The sequence below is a fragment of the Gnatocerus cornutus genome, chromosome 10 (assembly GCF_029298725.1).
Source record: "Gnatocerus cornutus isolate USDA-ARS CGAHR chromosome 10, icGnaCorn1.1, whole genome shotgun sequence".
NCBI lineage: Eukaryota > Metazoa > Arthropoda > Insecta > Coleoptera > Tenebrionidae > Gnatocerus > Gnatocerus cornutus.
In genome coordinates, this window is record NC_142242.1 from 2635604 (window position 1) to 2654625 (window position 19022).

Sequence of the window (19022 nt, forward strand, 5' to 3'; positions counted from 1 at the left end):
TACCTACATTGTGTTCTACTCGTCACAACCGTGAGAAAAAACATTCATCCTGAATTAAAACTGTCAATTTAGCGTAAAAGCCTGTGATAGACACGAACGACTTTGAAAATGCTAAATCGTGGTATAGATAGAATTTCAATAAATTCAGAGCACACAATGGCTTGCGGTGATATTTTTTATACAAACCATTTATACAGGAATTACCAGTTAAAAATAAAACCCATAAAATTACATGATTAATTAAACAGAGTAATCTTCATGCACAATTTTTTGTGGTATTGTGTTTTAAACAAAAACAGAACTGATACATTTCAACGCATTTTTTATTGGAAGAATGTACAATTTTGTTTAAACAATAGCGTTATTTGTTATTATTGTGTTGATTTTCACTTGCGGATGATAAACGTAAACGTGATATTGAGAGAATTTTTTATTATAGCGCACGTTGCTGGATCGGCTCCCTTTGGAATGAAACGATAAATTAAAGCACTAGACCTTTTTTGTTTGCTTTTCATAAGCTAGAACTTTATTTTTAACTGAAGGTACACAATTAAAAAGTGTAACACAATTTGTACATCAAAGCTGTCTACTAAAATGACATCAGTCTAGAATAATTAAAGTTTTCTAATCATTTTCTAGCCTGCTTCACTTGACTAGTTGTGAAATGTGGGCAATCAAGTAGTCTGAGTGATCGGTCGAATAGTTGAATTGTTAATGTGGTTAATTATTGTTGTGTTGCAAGCAAATTCGTGTTTCTTGATGTCGAAGTTTGCACATGACTCAAAGCAAAGATTATTTGCGGTTAAGCGGACAATAATTTTGGATAGTTTAATGTAAAATGATTTTAAAATCGTGTATTAATATAACCTAATGGAACAGTGACTTAGGATTATTAAAATTTTAATTCGTAATCCTCGCATTCCATTAAACAAATTTTCATATCCATGTAGGCTAAAAACCGAAATTGATTAGTCATAATATAACGAACATTAAACACAATAAAAAATTTAATCAAATGGAAAAATTTATAAAACGTATGCATGGAAAACCGTGCGAGTAATAGAAACTGTACTTCGACTCGGACCCGTAACAAGATTCTTTATGTAACTGTGCTGCCCTAACTTAGAAGGATTTGTGGCTGGAGGCCGAATCCTTCGAATGCACACCGCACTGATGAATCTCAATAAAGACCAAACTAGTCTGCGGTTTTCGGGTGAATGGTTCAGCTTCCTCCGGTTATTATTTAATAAATTGTGTGGGACTTATGACCTCGAGAACAACACGGAGAAAGCTATTTCGGTCTGCCATTTCCTGTAAAATTATCATTTTTATCAGAAAAATTAAAGGTGATTTTTTCTGATGACTTACTTATAACTTTTAAACATCATTTGCTATTTGCATATTCTATAAAACTATAAAGCTAGCCTGAACAACATTTCCAAGTTAAATCATATTTTACGTGCTTAACAACAGAGGCTGCTACTCAGAAATGCTAGCCAACTTTAGGAGCACTAAATTTAATGAAGGTTTGCAAGTTAAGGTATAACTATAAATTAAAGTTTATCTGGCGATTGTAATAACTCACCGTTTCCCACAAAATGGTGAAAAAAGTGATAATTATTAACTATTCCAGGAAAGTTTAATGAACGAAGTCTACAACTTGACGATTTAGAGTAAAATTGTATTTTGAGATCAAAACTGGTGTTATGAATGAAAACTGTGTGATGTAAAAGAGAAAATTCTATTAGTGCCGTGGTAAACGCCTCAAGGTTTGTGAAGTTGTGGAACTTGATGTTGTTAGATGACACCTGCTCTACATTTGCAATTTCATTTAGTTTTAATCATCTGTTGTTAAATAATTATCTAGTAGAGTGATGTGTAACTTACACCACCACATTTAGTTACAATTAGTGCTCGGTTTATACTGTTTTAAACACCACTAGGGTTCTGCTTTAAATAGCAGTATTAAACCAGAATTGTATAATTTTCCAAGTTACTGTCAGAAGGAAATCTGCATCTTGCTTATCTTAGCATGCAAAATAGATCAAACTCAGATTCGTTGTTGACAGAAAAGTGCAGATTTCGTTTCACGGAGACCACGTATTGGCCTAGACAAATTCCAATGTGTGCGAAAATGGGAAGAGGGTAACATTTTTAAGAGCCATTATCTGGAAATAATTTATAGCAAAGGTTAGTTTAATTCAATTTTTATCGTGGCAAGAAAGTAACAATTCCATTACATGAAGCAAAGTGTGAGATGAAACCAGATTTGAATTTCATTTAAAGCTTTTGGCAAGCCCTTTGTCTATTATATTCGAGGCCAAGATACAAAGAACTCGGGCCCTAACACATCAAAATCTAATCACGCGGAAAAGTATCACACCAAATGACGTTAAAATCAATTGATACTGACTGTGCAAGGTGGAAATGGATTATCCATTTTTTTCTTTGTAGCGGTGTCTCACTTTAAATTAAATCAAAAGTAAAAGCCATTTTTCTCAGTTTTGAAATAAATTACACTTTGATAAATACAGAGGAATGTACTTTTGGTAATTTTTTTTTAACACTGGCCATTGGGATTCCCACGTTCCGAATCTTCGTTTTAACAAAAAAACGCACTGAAAATTAACTACGCAAATTGAGGGCCAGTTTTCGGGGATGTTACGTTTTATTTATAGCGAATGACACATATTCAATAAAAAATTTCAAGCAGAGAAAATTCTAAATTTTATTTTTGAAAATTTACATCTGCCAGTCAAAATTGAAAATAATACCATCAATGTACAGGTTTTGTGCATTAATAGACACAAATTTGAACCAAATCAATTAAATATTTTTCTATTTTAATTTCGTTTCTTGTTTACAGTCATATTGATTTTTTTAACAAATTTCCACATATCGGCACTTAGAAATAATAATTGAGTGTTATTAATTTGATTAAAAGAACTGATGCACCAAGTGCCAATTACTGTTGTTTTTAACTTGGACAGAAAATATTCACAGGTATCTCAATTATCTTTAACGCGTTTGTTTAATGTTATTTGGGTTGTTAGTTGTTGCTAATATTTTCATTGTTATCATTTCGTGCGCTCCGTAATAAATCAAATTGACATTGGACAATATCGTTTTAATTTTATCGTATTGATTTTATATAAAGTAACTGGAAAAAAAGTGCATTAAAATTTGTTGCAATGTGGTTAAAACGGAAAATAATCATGAATTTTACGAATGGGTGAACAGAAATTTATAATTTAATCACAGTTATGTTTTGATTTTGCATCAGCTGTCGAAATGAAGGAAGTTTCGTTGACTGGGTATCTATCTTTAGCCTATTAAGACCGGAAACTTCCAGGTAAACAGAAAATTTGAGGTTTCTTGGCGGTTTCCTTATTTTTGTGTCAGAAGGAATATTCAATGAAGCTAAACGAAGTTTAATTAGCTTAATTTGCGATTTTGCAAATTACTTCGACGATAATATTTTCTCGTAAATTTGTTTGCCTTCAGCTAACCAAGATATTAAAAAAACTCAATCGTTTTATGTTTTACCATCTAAAGGCTTCAAAAAGAAAACAGTTTTTGCTTGGTTGACAATCTCATGATTTTATTTTGGTCATTTGAGTTGCTTTTTCGGTTGAGATTTTCAGTGTGCTTTTAAGAGAATCTGCATGTGTTAAAATTCTTTGGTTGAATTGTTAAGAGGGAATGGAAATTCGAGCTTAAATTTTTATTTCGACGTACTACAACCGAACTGAAAGTAAATGTTCTTTATAAGAGCAGCCGTGCATAGCGCCCCAATGGAAAAGGTCGATGGAATCGCCTCAGATTTCTTTCTCCTGATAATTTATCATGTTACCTTTTTTCATATAGTATAGTGATATGTAATTTGTCGCAGATCCAAATAAGTGCCTAAACTGTCATTAGCTTTCTCTTCGATGTTGACACAAACGACGACTACTCACGCTATTAAAATAATATCAATAATTTTTCATTCGCATTATTCACACCCACACAGGCGAGCTAGTGACAACGCCCAGTTAATGTAATTTCTCCAACAAAAGTGACTAAACCCCGTAAAACAGTCGTGAGTGCGTGCCGTTTCTCTCTTTGACAAATCAAACGTATTTTCTGTATGCCGTCGATATGACGCATGGGAATTCCCAAGGGCCTTCTCCCTCTTGGCAATAAGGCATTCATAATAACTTTACATTCTGAAGGGCAAATACATAAATATGTATGGTCTCTGATCACGACAGATTAACATTTTGCATATTCCAGAAATAAGCAACAAATCACTGTCAACCCCTAATTGAAAGTGTTTAAACTCAAACCCAAAAATGTTAATGGACCGCATACATCACTCCTGCCGAAATAGACACACCCAAAACGGATTCTTAAGAACCGCACAAAAGCGATTTTTGTTCCGCTTACAGTAGGGCTTCTTTATGGAAATTGTTTCGATAGCATGCTACACTTGTATGTCGAATGTACAAACTAATTAATATCAAACAGTGATTAATTTAACGGTGGTACAAATATTGGCTGACATCAGTCGTTATTAGCATCATAGGAAAAATTACAGCATGTTTATAACATTCACTATATTACAGCGATCACAAATTAATAAAATTACTGCTTTTGAATTAAATCTAGTAACGTCAAATCAATGTTTCGCAATAAACTAATTAAACTAAAAATTGATTCAATACTGTTGTTACAAATAACTAGTGGCGGATTCTCAAAACTGCTTCGTCGAAAAACTAAAGAAAACAGTGGTGTAGTCAACAATAACTGAAAACATTTTTCCAATCGACTCTACATTCTCTACTTCGCTAAACGATGTGTTTATTTTTTATTGTGTATTATAATGTAAAATACACAGACTGTAAATGTCAATATCGTCCGAAATGACCGCTGATTAAAACCACAGAGTGTTTTGTTAGTTTATAAATAGATTTTTCATTCTGCCGTGTCCTCGCGGAACAATAAACGTAAAATTTAAACCATTTTTATGCCAACTTCCTAAATGGTAAAAATACATCAGAGATGTATCTGATACACTTTTATTTATTTCCCCAAAATTTGATGTAAATCAGCCAACGGAAAATAGATGAGACTGGATTACATGGGGGCGTAGGCATATCACCCGAATCAGCCGCTTTTTATGTTGTTTGTAAATTATGACGTTCCCATTTTTAAACTCTTAATTTGAGCAAATGGTCTAGTGTGACCCTTTCATATGTACACACCACACATGTAAGTAATTAACATGTTACATGCAAATTAATCTGTAAAATCATAAAGTTTGTGGTTTTGGTAATTATTTTTTTAGGTATCTTTCACGTAATCAGTGGTTGCGAGCGGAAAATTATACATTTTAATTTCATTTTAACAACACAAGGCTATTACATTCATTTTAAAAAAGTGACGTTTCAAAAATAGTTCAAACAATTCGTCAACCTGAGTAATTGGATGCACATGGTCTGAACAAATTTTGTGTCAACGAAAAATCGCATAGTTAAAAATTATTATGGTTGATATTTTTGTCGGGATTTAGAAGACTGACTGGAAATTAGTTTCTATGCAAATAGGTGAAACCATATGAAAGATCTCCAATTCAAATCCCAAGATAGACTTTAGGATTTTCAATTTTGCTCTTATTTCCGTTTCTTTGCCAAGCTCCGATAATACGTCACATTTTATGTCGGCAATTGATTCAACTAGAGCAATTGGTTTATAATATCCTTGATAACTTCAAAAAGGATTTGTATTCAACCACCGACAGTTTGTGTTTGAACATCTGTATAATAAACATCGCTTTGAATTTTTGTTTAAATCTTATTATTAGATACAGCCAAAGTGATTTTATTTTCTACTCCCTGAGCGGGTAGGTTTTTAAATTGCGTACACATTTCATCAAATAAATGAATTATTTCCATTGTTGTGTAATGGAATCAGGTTTCTAATGATTATACGTGACCAATAAACACACTTTAGGATTCTCATTATTTTATTGAGCACAGAAAACTAATAAAAGCTCCAACCTAATAGAATAGGTTTTACTAACTTCCTTTTTTTCCAAAAAAACTTCATTGAAAATGTACAGTTGAAAGCATAGTGGTGCAGCTGACACAAAACACTAAACGAGGAAAGAATATGTCTGCTAGGAGGTTTTTAAGGGACGTCGTAATATGATTTTTATCGACCTCTTACTCTGTTTATTACCGCGATCACCTTAAAGTTTTTGAATGCTTGTATTGCGTAAATCATTAGGGGCGGTAATTCCATCTTAAAAACATTAGTGGTTCGCTAAAATTTGCCTTAAAAGAATCTAAATTGTATAAACATTTTCGAGGCTAATTTGGGGACGACTAGTTTACAATATTTGTTCTGAAATTGTTAGAAGGAAATTCGTTCACCGCATCTTCACCATAAACATTATTAATTTAATTAACCACAAATAAAATTAATTCCCCATGGTTGTGATAAAACTGGAAAAGCTTCATTTTGTAAGAAAATTAAGAGATTTATTAAAAATTGTATTGTAATTGAGATTAAATTGCGCCAATTGTATTTCTAGTTATTTTGGGAAATTTGTTTTATATTTAAAGTTATGGGCTTTGAAAGCTATTCGCGTAGGCGTATTAAGTGGATCAGTGATTTAATAAAATTGAACAAAGCCAATAGAATTTGATTAAAAAGGAAAATCTGTTGAAGAGAATATCGTAATGTCATAGGCTCCCTTGGTGCTCCCTTGGTACTTTTACAGTTTTAAATATGAGTTTGACTCTAGCCAGCAGTGATGGCATAAATACTTTGAATTCTTTAATATTCCACCCAGAAATATTACACTTAAGAAGAATTTCATATTGAATTTTTACAGTAGCCATTGGAGAATGTTGAGAATGAATGGAAAACTTACATTGGGCAAAAAAACGTTTTTCCGATGTAATTTCACTTTTATCACGTCTTGTTGTGATTAAAGTATACGAAATGTCGGAAAAGGAAGTAGAGATTGATTCTTTTTAGTCGTTCTTTGTTCTGGAACTGTATAGATACGAATAATGCCGCAAAGTAGCCATTATTATTAATCTAAATGGAGTAATGTTAGTTTGAGGTATTACGAGTAAGAAAATCACTTCATTTCCTTGCTTTGTTGGAGTATTTCGCTAGTGCTTGAAGACTATTGATTCAGGCCGCGTTTTCATGATGATAATTGTGCTAATTAACAAGAAAAACATGGAAATCGGAGCATTACGAATTTCAACGTATCATTTTAATCATTTCATTTCGGGAAAATCACAAAGCCGCCATTTCTTTGTAAAATTGTATAAAACGCGATGACAATTAAGTTTGCTCAGCACAGACGAATGATTAAATATTTTGACTAACGACAAACATTCGTCATAATCCTGGTACGAAAGTAAACCACAGTGACATTGGGGTACGTTTGTGTTTTCATGAAAATGAAATGCTTTTACAACTCCCAGCGAGCTTTGACAGGTGATGAGGGTGGTGAGGATAGCGATTATTATCGGTTATATATCAGCGGTGGGAGTGATGGCCTTGACATTTTTCAAATTTGGAGGATGAGTAGACTACTTACCGAGTGTGGATGATATAGTGAGTGACTGGACTGTGGTGCGTGTCTTGCGAGGGGGCCCACGAAAGGTTGACCGACCTAGACGTGAAGCTGACGATAAGAGGCCGACCCGGCGCATCCGGCACATCTACAAAGAAAAAAAAACACTTTTATCACAAAAACATGAGAGCTCTTATACAGCCGCCACATAATACCAAGCGATTCAGGAAATATGGGTGGGTTTTTGCCTGGAAACCGATACGCTAATAAAATCACACGTATGACCACTGATTCTTCAACGGAAACTGTTTAGTTATCCCTGATTTTCATTCGCTTTGAGGTTTTATAGAATATTTGCAATATCCAACGTACAAAACTATTTTGGATTTAAGCATTCTTCATTAGCGGTATTCGTAAAGTTTTGCAATAATTAAACATATTTGAGGTATTCTACTGCATAATTTGCATCAGTTTATAATCATTCCTATTTGTTGTACTATTTGTTCATTATTTCTTGCTTCCAAAATATGAAATACAAAGTAGGTTTATGTATCGTTCAAATAATAATAAATAAACTGAAAAAAAAATCAACCAATTTTCCATTGAAAATCGACTGAAATAGTAACGCTGTTTATATTAAAAAACACTTCAAAAATTAACCACCATCAGTCATCTCTCAATACAGAGTGAACCCAAATAAAGTGCAACGATTTCAACCCCAAGATCAGACAGCATAGTTTGACTTAATGCCCAAATTTTGCGTTTCAAATCGTCACAGTTTCAGGGAAAAAATGTTTAAAGTTTTTTGCAGAAATCGCCGTGAAACACTCAATTGCCACTCCACTAATGTCATTATGTCAGAGTCCAAGCCATTAAAAAATTAGGAATAAAAACGCGAATGAACAAAAATTTAACAATAATCTTGGTAAGAGAAACATGCATTTTACAGTGTTCAAATTGGGATTATTTTGAGTTGTTTTTTTTTTATTCTTTGCTTGTGGTTTTTTTCAAAAGTGTTGTGATGAACAGTGTTATCTTGACGAATGAAACTGAATTGGAAATTGAATGGAGAACATTTGATCATTTTTCGTAACAACTACAGGTAACTTTTTTATTATTTCGTTTCTATGTAATTAAAATTTTGGTTTTCTCCTCAGAGAGTCAGGAAAAATTGCCTTAACACCTTACAAATCAATCGAGATGAAAATTGGCCTTTTTGACAGCCCTATTTATTTTAAACAATTTTTTTAAAACCAGTAAATAAGTGAAATTTAAACAAATATGATAAGAGCGATCGTAAACGGTTTTTGTTTATGCAGTTATGGTAATCAATTTATCTACAGCAGTTAAAATCTTTGCACTTTATTCGAACACCCTGTATAATAAATAAGTCTGCTGTATTCAATTTCAATTACTGTAGAAAATTACTAATCCTATAAATATGAAAACGCTTCGATTAAAGTGCGAAATGTGATTCATTGTCATTGTTTGCAAACAGGTGACAGTTGAATAAGTGTAATGCCGCAAATTATATTTTGTGGGATAAAATTTAACGCGAAAGATGCAATATTGTGTGTCCAACGTCAACAAAAGCAGAGACAACAGCTAAGATAATATTCAAGGTAATAATTTAAATTTCATTAATAAAAAATATCTTGACGTTCTCGGTAAACACGACTTTTGTACATGCGGTTCAAGAAAAGGAAAAACGGAACGCACGAAAAGTGTATAATAAACTTGTGAAATATCCTCTAAAAGGTGTGTAGGCGCATATTTCGCGGTTTCTAGCGTCGGAATGATAAGGATGATGAAAATTTGTGTCATCTACCGCCAGGGTCGTCTCACGTCGAGAAAATTAACTGAGTCACTCAGTGATAACTGCGTACATAGTAGTTAAACGGTGTTCACAGTTGTAGTTGGTTTGTGTAATTCTGTTTCGTGAGTTTTGAGATCCGTTATTAAGCGCCAAGTTGTGCAGAGCGAAGCGGTTTTGTAGCGATTTCGTCTAGAAGATGGTGGATATCGCTAAGCGTCCACTTATCAGTACAACGCTCAAGAAATTCTTTATGTTGTACGAAATGTTAACGTGAAGAAGTTTCCGTTTGAAACAAAGGAGTGCTTTTTTTCTAAAAGTCGGACGATCTAAGGTGTTGGCAGTAACGTTGTTGGGAAACTTCTACGGTCGATGGTCGCCACTAAAGCCGGTTTATTCTGCGGGAAACAATTTGCGTTTTTCCATTTAGTTAAACAGTGTAATTATCGGCAACGGCACGCGAGGATGAGACCAGCAGCGGCTCGCGGAGCGATAGCAGCCCGGAATCGATTCGGTTAACAGTTGCAGTTCACCGGAAGAAGCGACCGGCGACCGGAGCCAGAGCTTAAATGGTCGGTCGTCCTCTCTTTGCGTAACGACTGTCTGCGTAGTTAAATCTCCAGGGCTTAACACCTCATTTCATGTTTCATGCATTTAAACGAAATCAAAGAACAATGGGGCGCAGTTTCCGGGAAATAGGTGCGTTTAACTCGATCGTTTCCGGATATCGGCAAATATCTATATGCTGCATAGTCGCTAATCCGATTCCCGGATTAAAAGTAAACACAAAAGGGTTATAGAATCGTGTGTATACGGTTCTAGAATTTCGATGGCGTTTTTAATGATACATAAAGGTGCTACGATGAACAAACCAACTCGTTTAAACGGACCCTGTGCTTCGGACGCACGAGCTTTTGCATTTGCTTCTCATTTACCGGAAAGACAAAGGGGAGCTGCTAATACTCGTATATTTTGCAACATGCTTTATTATTATCGCTGTTTTGCCTTGCAAAGCGTCGTTTCCTAACTGCACCCGACAAATTCGATTCGGAAAATTGCTAAATCAAAATTACCAACGCGTAAAACGCGCTTCTCGCACATTACTACGCACTTATATTGTTTCGCTCGTCTCCAACGTTTCATTTACATTAAATATATTCATCACTAAGGCTGGCTCATTTAACTTACACATCGTTCAATAATGAGAAAAGCCACAACATTTTTCCTAATGAAACCTGACAATCCTATTTAAATGTGGTCATTTTACACATTTCTTTGTATATAAATCTGTTTGACGCACCAATAAACTATTACTCAATTACATTACGACACTGAGGGTGTTTTTTCTTAAACTCGCCCGCTCAATTTAATTCATAGCGGCTTTCATGTCGCCGATTTACCCCATGAATATTAATAGGCGCTTTTTTTTAGCCTCCAAGATAAAACGAAAGAAGGAAGATTGCTGTCAGTATATAAGTTTTTCAGGTTCTGAAAAGCCATTTTTTGTGTTCTGCAGCTCGATCTTATCAATAATTTAATATTATTGCGCGAACCCAATTCGCACTTAATGCTGCGATTTGCATCTGAATCCTGACAAATATCGAATAATCTGCACCGACTTAAACAAACTTTGAATTTTTTCCTGGAAAAAAATTCTACGCCCTTGATAAACAAACTGTGTGTACAAAGTATGGAGAATAAAATTGATTCGTTGAGTCAGAGGAAGATTATCGTTTGCACATAGGAGGAGTGTTACAAAAGCAGCCCCGGAAAATCTCAAACAATGGAAATGCAACAAAAATTGTATCTTCTGCTTTGATCCGAATTTTAAAATTTGCTTTGAAAAATTAATTAAAGTGAAATTGAGATATGAAACGCGACACTGCCTTTTTCCATTTAATCGGCAAATTTTATGCTATACGGGTCTAAAAAACTGATTATACGGAAGTTACACCAGATGAAAGGTAGGAATTAATAAAACAGTTTTTATTACCGCTGTTGTCGTATTTTATGTATAAGCACACGTTTGAGTGATGTTATCAGTTAACAGCTTCCATTATAAAGTTTTTGTCAAATCAAACAAACAATCAAACTTTCAAAATCACCATCAATTGACATTATGATATTTCGGTAAATTCAGCTGGAAGGCCGTATAATGCCTTCATATTGAGGGCGATAATGAAACCAAAGTGCAATTAACTGTTACTATGCCATACACTGATTTCAGTTCAACCAGCAACCGCGCAGACAAAAGCTTTCGTAAATTTCCGATTCCTTGTTTTATAAACTTAATCAACCAACAAAATTAACAGCATATATAATAGGATAATTAATGTTTTTTGTTAGAGTTTTAATTTCCTGTAGTTAACGAATTAAACAAAACAAATTGCATACAATTTCCTAATCATTTCACAGCGCTTTAAAAATGGTGGATGCGCCGGGATTAATTCAACGCTATAATTATTTTAGTTCTAAATTTTAGTGATAAACAGAAACAAGTTAGCAGTAAAGCAGAAAATTTTAGTTAATAAATTGAAACAATCAAACCTACGAGCGTCCACATTAACGTCGATAATCACGCACAATATTTCTGTAAATACAGTAATAAATATATAAAAAATGAAGTGTAATTATGTGTTGTTGGTTCAAGCATTTTTATGTTCGCGTTATACGTCAATTAGATCCATAAATGGTTAAAAACAACATAAAATCGGATCGTAAACACGATCGATTGAAAATATTATAAAAGAAAACAATTCAGAAATATTATTGATTGTTTGAATAAGACTCAATACTTAGCACAGTGGTTGTGGTTTTCACGGAATATGTATAATATTTTATCCCAAACGAGTCACCGAATGGTTATCATAAATTCCCACGGTATTGTGAATTTCGTTTAAGTGGTAAAAATTAAGCAAATAAGCCAGTGTTTAAATACACGTATTAAAACGGAAGTTCTGTTTTGAATAAATAATGATACGAATTTACTTCGACCTACTTCAACAAAGAAAAGATAAATCGAGGTAATACTCTGCAAACAACAATTTTGCAACACTTATTAGAATGTAGAAATGAGCGAATGTAATGTGTAATAATCTTAAAACCACAAAGCAAAAGTCTGAGAGGGTTAATACGCAAGCATTAATAACTTTCGTGTTTCTAGTATTTTAGAAGTTTCTTAAATTGTTTTGACGTGAACATGTTTACATCCTGTGTTTCGAATATATGAATGTATTATCCCAATATTCATTATGGCTTGCATGCAATCATACACACTAGACAATTTCCGTACACTTGTATGCATTACTGCGTTTTTATTGGGGTAGTTATTAAATCAATTATTCAAACTAATTGTATCACCCCTGGAGTAATCGAAGCAAATTACTCTTGGGAAAAAATTGTAGGAATTAACACATGTAATTGTCAGTCATTAGATGAAATTTACGAGATAAATTATTGCCTTTGGATAATTTCCACCCTTAATTTTATAGTATGCGGGCACTCTATGTACTCTCGACAAACGAACCACTTGCAATAAAATCAATCATCCCATAAAACGATTTTGAAAATGCAATTAAATGAAACATTGTTTCTGAACTTAGAATGACATAGTTAATCAACTAATAATGATCTACATTGGGGGAAAATTTTGTTTGTTTGGCTACAATTATCCCCATTTATTTATTGTTATGTACACGGACGTAACGATTATATCGGAGTAAGTATGTTTGTTGTGTTGCATGCGTGAACTATAATATTTTTGTTATGTCTTAATATAATCCGTCATAAACTACCTATTATGTTAAGTTTTTAAAGATTTATTTTAACGATAAAACCTTTTCCACGGGTGGTAATTTAACTGACATTTCAAGAAAATAATTTCGACTGTTTTAGTTATCATTTAAAACAAAGCAACTTCAGGCTTTAAAATAATGTGAAAACTCAAAAGTGTTGCATTCATTGTATTTGTGATAAAAATTTGTGAATAAAAAACATTTCCCCTTTTTTATATTATCCACTTTGAGCGGTGTCGGTTTTCCAAATAAAATATAGATACGTTAAAATACTTTTTACGTGGTATTAATTTTAACCGACGGCTTTCTCACAGTAGGAAATGCATTGTCGATTATTAAAGCCAACAGCGAAACCAAAACCCTTCCACGGTACTTTTTATAATCAATATTTCAAAACCACGACGAACGCGAATTGATTATAATTCTAGCAACTTTAATTATTTTCAGATCTCAAGTTCAATTCGTTCAAACTACCACCCATACCCATCCATTTTAATACAGTCGACTTTTTCGCGATGAATCGCATTAATTTTAGTTATTTCAAGCCGCATCGAGGACTTTCATGAAAATTTCCAGTAAAAGATAATTTGATTTAGAGGGATAAACCAATAGACGGTTTTCATGACAATATCAGTGTAAATAAATCGTAGTCATTTTCAAGTTTTATGCGAGGAAAATGTTTCACTCACTTGCTTACATGCAATTTGTATTTTTTCCGTCCCAATCTGGAAACCCCTCGAAGAGATAATCAATGGCCAATCTAGACAAGCGAATAAGCGAAGAGATAAGAAACAAGGGTGAGATAAAAAAGACGACAGAATCGTGGACTATTCGTGGTGGTTGCTACGTATGAAGTTTATAAATTAAATTTCAGAGTTTCATCCCTATCATTTAAAAACAACAAATGGGTGTTTGCTGCTGATTTTGCATTTACTGCTACCAGCGAGAACTTTTTTAATTATACGATTCGCATTATTCAAATTTATGCTATAATATTTTAAATATCATGCACATTTCATTATTCACTCAAAACAGTCTTTTATACTGCACTGAGTTCATTTTTATAGCTTAATTATAAATTATTTCAATTTTTTAAAATTTGCGTGTCGTAATTACTCGTACTGATCCGGACATGTAAACATGTGGACATGTTGACGCGCGGAATGTCGCTGCTTTCAGAGCCCAGTTTTCGAGCTCCGGTATCTAAGCACCTTATCGAAAATCGAAATGAAAGAAGCCTCAATGGAACTCCCATATCCAGGCGATTCTGTATTCTATTTTTTGTTGAAAAGAGGCATACCGACAAGTCAATGCTTCAGTGAAATTTTTTCACCGTGCAGATTGATGGATTTACCAAAGGATAAACAGAACCTTCGAAATAAACTAGAGTTTAATTTAGTTATTTTATATTTCGAAGCACCAGCCATTTTGTTGTCATTATTCGAATGTTCAAAACTGTATCGAAATAAATCTATAATGATTTATGTGAAATATATAAACTTATTAATGTGTTTTACAAATCAGCTTTACGGTGAATATTTATCAATACAATGTTTATTTAAATAATTATTAAATAATCATGTAACTATAACTAAATGAATTACCAAGTATTGTTCTCGAATTAGTATGAAATGATGATAATTTGATATACTATACGTGTTGAATTAGAGAATATACGACAGGAAGTCTATTACAAGCCGCTTTTGTGGTTTAGTGATAGATCGCTCTGCGACTCAATTTGTGACTGCTTAAAGATTCATCTTTTCCTTCCTCTGATCGTCAGTGTAATTTTTGCAAAAATTCAAATAGAATCAAACAAAGCCAAATTTACATTATATATTAATGTTGCTGCGAACACACAATAACTTTTGGCAAAAAGAGCGCACCTATAAAATGAATTTCACTCAATAGGTGGTACTCTGAATGTTCTTTTTGATTTAACATTTTGTTAACACACAAAGGCGGCAAGTAAATTATATTCAAACTTCTCGTTTCTACGCGTAATTTTATTAAATGTCGGTTTAGTTCGTTGTGGCTACCAAAATAAAATGATCGAGTTCGATGGTGCGGGAGTGAATTCATTAAGGCTGTAATTATAAAACACAGACGTCGGTAACGTGCCCTATCAGTAAAATCAATTTGTGGAAAATTCAGGCAGTGTATGTTTAACATTGCTTTTAGAAAGTTTCTGTTTTTTGTAAATATTAATTCGTTGATTTTAGCTTTTTTAGGAGAGTGGACGTAAATATGCTTTAACCGGATTTAGTATTTTTATAAGGCTTGAGTTTAATATAAGGGTGGTGATTATGTTTTGAAATATTTAGGCGTGAAGATGTTATTAAAATGTAAACCGGGTTTTCGTTATTAGTGGGACATGTTTGATGTGTAGTAAAATGTGTATATTAAATTTTTTATTAATTTCCATTTTGCGCTTGACTCCTCGTACCGGAAAAGTCAATATTACAAAAGAAACATGTAATGTGAAATTCAGAGGGATGATTTATAAGGTCGTTAGACTTTCGTCGGCTGCGAGTCGATTTAAAGAGTTAAAAAAGAAAATAATACATTGCTTCTCATTGTGAAGTTTTCGTTGCGCCCTCTCTGCGGAGAAAGTTGTTAAAATTGACCAAATTTTCTCATCTTATGCAACATTATCTGTACAGTTTGCGATAACAGTAATGAGACTAAACCGCAGTTTGTGAGCAAACAAGCAGATGTGGCAGAACGAGGTCCTCTTAACCGAGATTTGTTAAATAATTAAAGTTGAGGCTATTTAGAGACGGACATATAATTGGGAGAGTTCCGTGATTGGGCGGAAGAATTGGGGAAGTTTTTGTGTCATACCTTGGACTATGAGACGAACGATTCCGTCCGGCTTGGGTCTGCTATTAACTAAACAAACATAGTCACCACTGTCCTCGGCAATTGCGGGGTGAAAACTTAATCCGAAGGTATCAGGAAGAAGTGTGATGCGATGCTGATTATCCCAGACCGTAGTAGAATCACTCATGAACTCCACAAGCTTGACATGGTGAGTTAAGGAGAGCCATTCTAAGGCCAACACTAAAGAGTGTTCGTTTACTCCAGGACAAGCAAGAGATTTGTTCTCGCCCGCTTTGATGATGATACTTTGGACAGGCAGGTTCGTTACGTCTGCAAAATAAAACAAACAAGACAGTGAACTGTGCAGTTTATGATGGAAATGCGATACTACGCTTACATGATTAATTAATACTATAACTTCGTTGTCATTTACGCAATAAAACGCCATTATAATTTAGACGCAAAGAAACTCCTCGGGCAAAGGACCGCGAGATATATTACAATGTTTACAATACTCACATTTCTATATCAAACACAAAAAGCAATATAAATGTCAGAAGCGTCATATCTGAAATGCTCCTCACATTGAGACGGCTTGATTTGCGATAGTAATATTGATCCTGGAATCTGTAATATACTTTAAATGACGTTTTTTTTTAGAAAAACTCAAATTTGCACCAACATTTCAAAGGTCAAAATTGCCTTTTACGCCTGCGAAATGCGGCGTCCCCGAGCAACCTATTAAAAATCAATCATCTGACTCGCGTTCTTTATTTATAAAACGTTATGCAAATAAATTCTCCAGATTCCTCACAAAATAAAATTCTAAGCAAGAAGCCTTCTCTCTGATCCTATCAGTTCTCTCCGTAGACCTCGGATACTTAAGGGAGTTTTCCAAACTTAACTACTAAATTTGCAGATTGTACATTCCTCTTGTTACACTCTGAGCTGTTTTTTGAGCTTTGATACACCGCGTCTGCAATAATACCCCTTTCGCCTCATGCATATTTAACAATATTCACATTGTTTTTCTTTTTTCTTTCGTACTCGACGATATTCTTTTACCTGTTGAAATTTCCGGCAACGTTGCCCTACATTCAAGCTTAGGTAATCGATAGTGATTTCAAGTCAATATTTTTTTAATTACCTATCCAAGACCAAGTTTAATTTAATTTTAATCTCACTTATCAACTCAATTTCTAACTCTTTTAACTAAAATGTGGGTGAGAGTTTTACAATAAAAATAGATTGTTGTTTTCAATCCTAGTTGAAAAGTGGAGCTGCGCTGAGGATTATTATGTTGAAATTAATCACAATCCAAAGTAGAAATATGTTACACACTTCAAAGAAATTGTGAATTGAAGGATAATTTCTCATTGTACATACATGATAATTTAGCTCATTTCCAACATTTTTTATTTATAAATGAAAAGTTGATTTTCTCTTTGAGGTTTTTTTGGTATTTTTTCTTGAAAATATTTTCAGTCAAAGCATAAACATTAATCAACAGATTTCCGTGTTTTTCCTTCCCAGAGACTATATGCTTATTAAAATGTCTATTTTTGCGTAGGAATTTTCTGTTGTTGACTTGCATTTTATTTTCGTAATGTTTTTATTTACTTGTGCAAGCGCACCTTCAATTTCTTTTTTATTGACGTATGCTACTCTTAGGAAGGATATCTTCTCTGTATTCATAACCTGTCACATGACATGCAAGGGTCTATAAAAATTCTTTTTATTTCGTTATCTTTTCATAAATATTTTCAACTGTCAATGATGGAAAAACTGACTGATCTGTACAATATTATTAGTAAATACATGTTTATATATAAAATTCAAATACTGAAAATTTGAAGAATGCGTGTTATATTCATTACATATTTATTCATGACAAAATATGACGTGTTTTTGAACATGAGTAGTGTTATTAGTAGCCATTGGTAAAAGCACTTCTATCATTTTCCAGGACCGTTTATTAAAGAAACAACTAATTTCCTCCAATTACTTCCCGGACTTTGCTTCAACACGCTATTGCAATAATAATTAATAATTTGCATAAAGCCATTCTGCCACCAGTCGCTTCTAAAATGAAACAGCTTTTACCAATAAGGTATACTAATAAAAAAAAAAATTCAATTTTTTCCCAACTATGTAAATCTTTTTCGGTCGATATATTTCTGATTTTTAGATCAAATTTAAGTTATGGGTACTCATCGTATGCAGAATTTAACGTTAAATTCAAAACCGTGTTCATATTTTCTGTACGTCAACAAATAACTAAATTAGCGATTGAAGTTTCGGGTAGTCGCCAAAGATCGGTTATTTAATTTCAAATCTAATCATAAACCTTTGAGAAAGTTTATTAAAATAGCTTTCTCAATAACTTTTACTTGGTTCACCACTAAAAGCAAATAATAATTGACTTAACTCTGAAAATATTTTTGAAAATTCAAGTTTGGATTTTTATTAAAATTCTGTTGTTATTTTTTGTAAAAATAAAGTGAACATTTACCGTCGGATAGTATTCGTTATCTCATCAAAAAGGATGTCACTTTAGTGTCTCAGATATTGTTTCTGTTACAACGAAAATCTCATCACATTGATCATAAGTTTGTTGACTAGTGATGGATGGCCTATTAGGCAAGAAAATATAATACACTTCATCTTGAAGGAACACGACCATCTTTTATAAAAAGAAAATATAGAAGGTTTTGTGTTGGCATTTTTCTCATACCGAGATTCTTCGTACATATGTTCAATAATTAGAACTTTTCTATCAGCTTCATCATTTCGGTTAACATGAAATTATCCCAGTTCCGTGGATCGGATATTATCGATGAAATTTTCCCCAAAGCGGCAACGAAATGAATATATTTGCTACAATCATCATGACGATTGTACATCGTAGATAAACACTTTCGATAAACATCAGCAGTCATTTAATCTATACAACGCAACAAAATATGTTTCACATAATATTTGGTTATTGTGGTAAATTCTGGTTTCAATAAAT

At 33.3% G+C, this 19022-nt stretch overlaps 1 protein-coding gene across 3 annotated transcripts in view; it reads right to left on the reverse strand.

The window, feature by feature from the left end:
- Positions 1-19022, reverse strand: part of Ptp99A (Protein tyrosine phosphatase 99A) — a 138607-nt gene that overhangs the window by 115848 nt on the left and 3737 nt on the right. For all 3 annotated transcript variants that reach the window (XM_088047287.1, XM_088047288.1, XM_088047289.1), the window contains exons 2-3: positions 16031-16339; positions 7604-7727 (exon numbers count right to left, since the gene is read on the reverse strand). In XM_088047287.1, the coding sequence (XP_087903413.1) occupies positions 7604-7727; positions 16031-16339 (433 nt within the window). The remainder of the gene's footprint in view (positions 1-7603; positions 7728-16030; positions 16340-19022) is intronic.